General features: G+C 35.2%; 1 protein-coding gene across 3 annotated transcripts in view; it reads left to right on the top strand.

Annotated features, from left to right (window-relative positions):
• The window catches only part of LOC105518127 (chromosome unknown open reading frame, human C18orf54), a 24,646-nt gene extending 19,800 nt beyond the window's left edge, over positions 1-4,846 (top strand). For all 3 annotated transcript variants that reach the window (XM_011950988.1, XM_011950987.1, XM_011950989.1), the window contains one exon: positions 1,005-4,846. In XM_011950988.1, coding sequence (XP_011806378.1) covers positions 1,005-1,077 — 73 coding nt within the window. In that variant the 3' untranslated portion in view covers positions 1,078-4,846. The remainder of the gene's footprint in view (positions 1-1,004) is intronic.
• Positions 4,847-8,939: the final 4,093 nt, after the last annotated feature.

Raw genomic sequence — 8,939 nt, 5'->3', positions numbered from 1 at the left:
CTGAGTAGCTGGGATTACAGATGCCTGCCACCACGCCTGGCTAATTGTCTTTTGTATTTTTAATAGAGATGGGGTTTCACCATGTTGGCCAGGTTGGTCTTGAACTCCTGACCTCAGGTGATCTGCCAATCCCAGTCTCCCAAAGTGCATGGATTACAGATGTGAGCCACTGCTTCTGGCCCTTCCTGCACATCTTAGTTACTATATCGTCACTCTGTTTTTCCTTAATATCCTTCGTATTTATGAAAGATCTGAAATATGACTAATTAACTGACGTTTTCTGAGTGGTCCTCCAGGAACTGAAAGATAGGGGAGAGAAAAACTGAAAAAATATAATTAGAGAAGGCTTGGAAAGTTAAGGGCCTCTTTTCTTGGTTTGAGGAATGATTGAGTTTTCTCCACTGAGACCTGCAATACAGTATTGGCATTATTTTAGAGAAAAATCTAGGTTGTTGGTAAAACACCATATTATATAGTCTTGCTGGAGTAGTTAGCAGCTTCTCCTATACTCAATAAAAGTGAGTTTTGTTTAGATCTGTAACTAATCCTTAAATGCTATTTAAAAAATAGCTATCTTGAATACAAATGTTAAAAATAATTTCTGTATTTTACTTCTTAACTAATACACAGGATACCAAAAGCAAAGGTGTCGTTTCACAGAGCTGTAGTAAAAATTACTTGAAAAAAGTGTATTTGTTAAGTGTGATACAACTGATACCTATTGTTTCTTGTTAGGGCACTTGGCAGACTATCTTAAAAAAAGTTAATGTCAAAAAATATAATTGTTAAAGTGAATGTTTATAGAACTTTAAATTATTTTAACCTTCATTTATTCACATCTCAAGGTTTTTTAAGGAATAAGTCTCAACATTTATATAAATTTACTTCTCATACCAATTTTGAAGTTAATAATCAACTTTATTGTATTTTTTTTTTTGCTGTCTGCATTGGCTATTCAGTTCCTAATAATTGGTTTGTAATGTGTTTTATACTTTTTAATGAAGGGCTTTGCACCATTTATCTCGCCTAAGAGACCTGGTTGATGATACCAATGGAGAACAGTCACCGAAAATGTGAAGAGGAAAATGAAACTGTCACCACAATAATCACCACAGAACAAATAGTCATTTTTTCTGTTACTTAAACTGACAAAGTAAATATAAGCCATATATTATTTTTTGATTGGTTCAAGGATTATGTATTTCTAAAACACTAAACTTGAAAATACCCATAGGTTTTAGAACCTGTCTTCATTTTGTGCCAACATACTAGAATGTGAACTGCAAGGACCCACAATATATCCTAAAGTCTTACTTTCATCTTCTCGCCAGCAAATGTCTAATATTTAAAGATGGATGACTTCTATTCTTGAAGCCTACCTGGATTTAACCTTCTTCAGCATCCTCAACATTTTATTATCTGGTTCAGGATCATTAAGAAACTTACTGGTTTTTATCCAAAATCTTTTATGTGAAATAGACTTTTTTTTAGATATAGTTAGCATCACTTAAACAGCTTAAAGGAATATCAAAATTGTTATTGTGTATCTCATCTATGCAGAAGTCTGTTACTTTGAAATTTTCATAAATTTAATATTTAAGATACATTGTATTTGAAAATTGCATTAATAGTGGAGTGATACAGTGTTAAAAGGAATGTTGTATTGTGACATTCAAGAGAACCTCATTTAATTAGTACTTTGATTCTGTGTAAGATAATCTTGATAATACTTGACAGTTTCCAAACCTTTTTTTGGAGGGATATTTAAGAATTTAATATTTCAATATTAGGTTGTTTCCCAGATTTTAATTTTGGGTTTAGCTCAAACTGGTGAAAACTATGACTCAATGGCCAATTGCTTTATGAAATTTGATAACTGAAACGTAAAATGAATATGGAAAATCAGAAAGCAACTGTGTATTTTAGAGCAATTTTGTGAGAGTTGTATTTTCTTTAACACAATCTCTAGTCTTAAGTTTGTCTCTAGCTGGAACCGAACAAAGCTCTATAATTTTTACCAAGCACTTATTATTGATACTTCTTATAAGTAGTAAGCATGTTTATTAACATAACTGAGAATTAAGTCATAAAACATAACTAATACAGCACATTACAGCCTGATGAAATTAAAGAATGTGTATATGTAACTACCACAGATTAACACTTCACCCAAATGATAGCATTTTTCCTCAGTAGATTTATTGTCAAATAGGAATTTCTAAGCACATTGAGTCAAAGCATTTTTTCCGCATTAATAAAGCATCATTTAACATCTTTGTTAGAGGTGACACGTCAGACACTACAGTGAGCTCTGTGGGTTTTTTTTTTTCTTTTTTCTTTTGGCCAGTGAGTTTTTTACCATGCTGCTCTGACCAGTTTGAGAGGCAATCACCAATAGATTTGTTTTCTTTATTCTGTGGAGATGTTTTTGCCACTGACACTGTTTTCTGATTATAGTCTGCTTCATAGAAAATAGCCTGCATAAACAAACAAGGAATTACTTTAAAATTAAAGTATGCCTGACTATTAAAAATGCAGAGTTTAGGTGAGTAAACATCAGGTAGGTCTGGGTGGGTCATGTTCTAGGCCTAGAAAAATCCACTATTGGACAAGTTCTAGAGAAGGCAAGGAGATAAAGGCATCAGGTGGTAACTTCTAATTGAATATTATATGTTGATCATACATAATATATATTATGCCTGGAAATTGTAATGACTGAAAAGCACCTATTTGGTTAGTGCTCCTATTCATGGGAATATATCTCCAATACTAAATGAGATAAGCCTGTTCTAAAATCTTATAGCCAGTATTTTAAGCAACTTGATTATACTTACCAAAGGAACATTGTTTTCTCTTGTTTTAAATATGGAGAGGTTTAATCCTTTACCTAACAAAGGAATTAATTTTAGCAAAATGATTCATTCCAACCTTCTTATAAGAAATATCTAGGAGTCAACTAAGAAAAATAATGAATCTAAGTGATAAACATTCAAGAAATACTCTAAGAGATCTAATTACAATTTTAATATCTCAGGGTTCTTTTTAGGTTTCCAGGAGAAAAGAGCAGGATAACAGTGTGGAGACTGCTAAGTTGAAAATTTGAAAGAAATGAGAACATAAAATTTTTGAAATTGCATTGTGAATGTAAAATTTTTATCTTTTGCTCTCTTTTAGACGTATTGAGAAAATGTTAAATAGAAAAAAGTAAGAAATTTTAATAAGATGTTTCAGATCTTTGAGTATGAAAATATGACAAAAAAGCGTAATTTCAAAAGACTATTTGAGATCAAGGGACAATGGTGCGACCAATATGAAGGGTCAAGACTGAAATGTATTGTCTTTACTATCAAGAACTCTACTTTCAGTTTTTTCTCAGACAGTTAATTTCAGCTTCATAGAGTTTTCTGACCAAATTAAAAAACGCTGTTTTCTTGGGTTTGTTTTGGGTATATGTCATTATAGTTATGTTATTTCTTGTTGAAATTTATAATTGTTGGTTTTTTTTATTGTTTTAGTATTTAATGGTGTATAATGTATTATTAAATTATATGTAGTTATACCAAAATGTTGCCTGAAGATAAGTCATGACAAGGTCCCATGTTTATTTCTATGTTATAGATACATGGAATTGATCTTGTAGATTTGAATTTTTGTTTCATTTTTTTCTGTTCCACCCTTCGCTCTCTATATCTCAGAACATTTTTGGTAGAAGTGCTATCCAGAAGTGAACTTGTCAAAAGGCAAGTAGCATGAAAGGAGACAGAAGAAGCAAAAGGCCAATACAGTGGATAATTTCTGAGCACTTGAAGTTTCTTCAAATGTACAAGACTGTGCGTCTTCCTATTAGATGTATAAATTGGATATTTCATCCCTAATTAAATGTTCTGTTGGATTGCAGTGCCTATCATACAGCGATTAGAGTAAATTGAGGCCTAATCCTGAACACATTGTAGAGCATATTGTTAGATATTTTCCTGTGATACTTGAAGTTATTATTTTCCCATTTTCTTTTTCTTTTTTTCTTTGTAATCATATGTCCCAAAGATTGTTTTCCTTTTTTGGACCAAAAAAAAAAAAAACACACACACACACAAAAACTTAGCTTTTTATCCTCCCGGTGTATTCTGCATTGTCCTTACTCTAGATCAGCCCCTTCTGTGTAACAGTTTTTCTCACAATGTAGCAACTTTTATCCACCCTTCAGTACCTTCACTGGGAATAGTTCATTTTCAAATAGCTATTTCAACCTTTAACCTCTCCTTTGTCTTTTACACAGAAGCCAGAGTGACTGGTCTTGGCAAGACTCTGTTGTGTATCACCACTGTAACCTTACTGATTTGTTTCAGCTAATTTGCTGTAGTTCAATTGCTTTACTCAGATTCCCCCAAACTTTATATGTGTATTCTCGCCTTTGTGCATGTTATTTCTCATGCATGAAATACTCAATTTTTATTCTTTTATCTAAAGCTTATTCTACATTTCTTTAAAGCTCTGGCCAAGTATTTTATTTTGTCCCTAAACATTCTAACTATCCACCAAACTGTGGTAAGTTGGCTTTTCTTTTTCCTTCCCCTGTCATTTATTTAGCTGTTATATTTCATTTTAATATTTTGGATGGTGCCTCTGATACTGTGTTGTATTCCTGGACAAGGAAATGTATATCAAAATATGTTAGATGATTGTTTTATCTTCTCGATGATAGAACCTTTTATACTGCTTTACAGAATCAAGAAAAAGTAAAGTGTATTTTACATAGTGGTTTTAAGTATTGACTGATTGATACTCTAAACCTGGTTTCCTGTATAAAGTTATAAGTTCAAGATAAAGAGACCACATTCTTTACTTATTTGAGGTTCTGGAAGTCCTTTATTTCTTTTTTTAAAACATTTTGATAACTTCTTAAAAAATTTAAACCTTTTTAAGAGCAATTTCAGGCTCACAGCAAAATGAAGAGGAAAATAATCTGCACAGAGATTTCCCGTATACCTCCTGCTCCTGCATATGCACGACCTCCCCTTTTCATTGTCTGCAACCAGAGTGTTGAACAATTGGTAAACCCACACTGAATCATCATAATCACCGAGAGTCCATAGTTCACGTCAGGGTTCACTCTTGATGTTGTACATTCTGTGAGTTTGGACAGATGTATAATAAACTGTGGCTCCACCCCAGTGTGCAATCCTCTCAGTGTACAGGCCAGTTGGATTCTGGGGACCCCTTCCCATCTGGCTGTCTCATTCCCCTCTAAAGTACATCTAACTGCCGTTGTTAGAAGGATAAGGATAAGGACGAAGACCCATCTTAACTGCTTCCTGCTGACAGGGGGTGCTGTTTTGGGAAAATGGCAGTCAGAGATTCCTCATAGGCCTGTTTTAGGGTTCCCAGCGGAAGGGGCCATCATCGGAGGCTCTGGTTGCATGGCCATTTGGAGTTTGATGGTCTAAAGGCAAGAACAGACAAGCCGGGTTATTAAAAAATATGTGTCAAAACGAAACAAAGGGAGAGGTAAAGACAGCTCAAAGATCCCAAGGCCTTTTACCAGTTTGCACAGGGATAGAGAGGTCAAAAGCCTGACATAATAAACACTTTTAGGTTTTTACCAGCATGTTGGGCTTCTGGATTCCCTTCCCCTGAGCCTAGTCCTAAGCCAAACAGTTTAAGGTTTGGGAAATTAACCTTTCCCCACTGTGAAGGGTGCATCTGAGGGGAGTGTCTTGTAGTTTGGAGACACAATTATCCGTCTGTGAAGAGAGGACAAAGGAGGGAAAAAGAAAAAGGCTCTTTTCAAAGGAGTCCTAGGAGTTCAGGATGCATTTGAAAGGGGTACAAACTGAAGAAGAAAGACCATCCATCTACAAAGAGGGGAGCAGGCATCCCTACTTCTCTTTTTAGCGGATACCCAGGGTACGTGAGAGAGAAGGAAGAGCATTCTCTTCTTTCGTCCTTGTATCCCTGAGTCCCAGCAACCTTGGCAGGTACCGCCATGGATGTTAAAGCGGCTTTCACTCATGTTAACAGGGTACCTAGGAGGTGGGAATTATCCACTCTTCCCACGTATGTTCTGTTTCCCCTGCTGTCCATAGCCTTGAATTCCCGAGACCTCATGCCATGGATACTAGCATGGCCTTTATCTATGAAGTGAGAAGCGTGGCTTAATTGACAGCAATCAGCCACGTTCACCTGTGTTGTGCATTTTCTGTTATCATCTGCCTCTGGATCCCTCAGATCCAGTTTTCCTTCCTAGGGCTTTGACCTGAAGCTTGGAATTGAGTTTGGGACAGAAATATGTCTCGGGGATTTGCACGGACTTCTTAAAAGCCAAATGCTAAGGTGAAGCTGTGGAGTTGAGTCTTCCTCCAACAAGGGAGAGAAAAGGATGTCTTGTGATACATCCAGATAACTGGTGGCTCTAGTTATGCTGCTAAGATTTGGGTGCATTGTGCTTGGCTTTGGTTAGCTCCCTTGGTCTTACTTTCCCATAAAGGAAACCTCCAAGTGATGGGTGTCCTATTTATTCCCATCACCTGGCAGGATTTGCAGGATAACTGCTCAGAACTAGAATATTGATCCAGATTTTTACGTTACCCATTCCTCTGTTCTTTCTGAGCTGCAGCTGGAGGTTGCTGGTTGGTTCACAGGTACAAGTAGGGTTATTCTAAAATGTAGGTGAAAACTTAAAAACAACTAATGAGTTGAGAATTTAATAACAAATGTATGATAATTTTTGAAACCTAATTTCTCTGTCACCAGTCCTCATTTTTCTGTAAAAAACACAAATCATCGTAGGACTAAGTGGTTTCCAAAATGAACTTTAGTCTTATAATTGGCCTGATTATTTGCATAAGGTGCAGCAAGAGTAATTATTTCTACATAGTCCTTTTGAATAGGCTTTGATGGAACTCTGTTCCACAAGGAATCTCAGTTGAGACCTTTTAAAGGTAAGCCCAGCCATGGGTTTGTATCCTCAAATACATGTGAGTTGGGTGATTCTCTCCTTTTAAGGTCCTAAGATAAACTTGGAGCTCCTAGGCCTGTTACAAAATGACATTGTTTACTGATCAGTCAGGAACCCTGTACAGGGACTGTGTAGGCAAGGGTATGAGGCCAGTTCTTCCTACAGGGCTTTTAGGAGCTCTGCAAGTCAAGATTGACTCCTTAAAGGGAAGCATACCCTTCCAGTCAATGCCTTAGTAAAATAACCAGTTTCTCCAATTGCATCCTGTTGCAAAAGAAAAGTGGATCCTTATTGCACTGATCCAAATAACTATATTGCCATAAGTTAAGAATACTCACAGATAGTTTCCAAATTCTAGAGGAACCAGGCAGAGAGAAACAAACATACTCCAAATTTTTGTTCACAGGAGTGTAATTTAATTAAAGGCCGTAATAGTGCAAAATAAATTTCCTTGACTTTGAAAAACAAAACATGGATCAGCAATGTTCGAAGCAAAAGTCAAAAAGATTTGCTTCAGTTTCCTGAGTTCAGTCCATTTAGTGAACTCTTGTTTTGCCTGATATTCATTAACACTTCAGCTCTTTGAGTCCTGTACATTTTTCCCTAATTCCAATGTCACGATCTCCAAAGTTATCAGAAACCTGTATTTGAGAGCACCTGTCAGAGTCCTATGGCTTATAATAAACCATCTTTTGAAAAGGATTAAAACAAGATAATAGTTGTCAATAGCAAAATGTCCAGGATGGTTAGAAAAACAATTGACAAAGAAGTTTATCTCTGTGGTTTACAACCTTAATTATGTTTGATAGCATATACTTAGACATTAGAATTTTAGAAGTCCCATAAAATTTTGGAACATGTAATAGTATTATTCACCAGAATATAACCTAAAGAAGATCAAACATCATCTTGGCAATCCCATGTAACTAAATATGTCAAATAACCATGTTTACTTCTTCTGTGCATGTTTCAGGAGCCCTCTGATCCATCTAAAAAGCCAGGCATCAGGAAAGACAATTTTGAAACTGAAGTTTGATTTTTGGGAAGCCTATTAAATATGTTAGAAGTTCAAAGCACTTGGTATTATGAAATAGAATTTCAGATTACTGTAAGTTATTTATTTTGCCAAAATGATGACTCCAAAATTTTAAAGAAACAAAAACCTTTTATAACCCTTTACAAATTTTGCTAAAGAGCAGATTAGCACCTTAAGAATACCTTGTTGTGCTTTTATTTTAATGCTCAATTTACAGAAAAAACATATAATACCTTTTTAAAATTTAGTCAATATGTTCAGAGAACCTCTTCTGCAAGATTAATTCTTAAAATCCTTTCGCCACTTGTTTGACCCTTCAGCTTTATCTTATCTAATTTAAAACAATCCTTTATCCATAGGCAAAAACTTAACATTTGCATGCCTTCTTATAACCTTTTACTAAAAAACACATTTTACTGTTCTTACACACCTTGCATGTAAATATATTTCTAGTAGTTTCAGTTACATGTTATAATGGTAACTCCTAGCAATTTTAACTTTAATGTAAAACCTGGTAAATTGTTTTAATTTTATGCCAGGTATAACCAAGATTTGACTCCTTCCAGCATAATAGAAGGTGTGGTTAGTTCCATATGTCCCCAGGCCTTAACAGTTGTGGACCAGGCAAGTCAGATAGTTCTCAAAATCCAAAAAGCAGCTTATAACCTCAAAACACCTTACATCTAACTTGCATAATTTAGTCCACCTATTTACATTTTGATGGCATGTGCTTTTAACCAATAATCTTTAAGGCTATTTTATTGTTTCCTCAAAGATTAAAGTCATGTGAACTGAGAGGTACCACAGCTTTTATCTTCCCTTTAAAAAATATTTGATCTAAGCGCTGTATTTCTTTACGTCAAATTAGAGCTCTTTTTACAGACATCATCCACACAACATATATAGCTAGACAGGCAGGAGAAAACTGAATCCCATGGTGAGGCCCTG

This window comes from Colobus angolensis, unplaced genomic scaffold, assembly GCF_000951035.1.
Source record: "Colobus angolensis palliatus isolate OR3802 unplaced genomic scaffold, Cang.pa_1.0 Scaffold312, whole genome shotgun sequence".
Taxonomy (NCBI): Eukaryota; Metazoa; Chordata; class Mammalia; order Primates; family Cercopithecidae; genus Colobus; species Colobus angolensis.
Note: the sequence above shows the minus strand (reverse complement) of the source record. Positions and strands in the feature narration are given on the sequence as shown.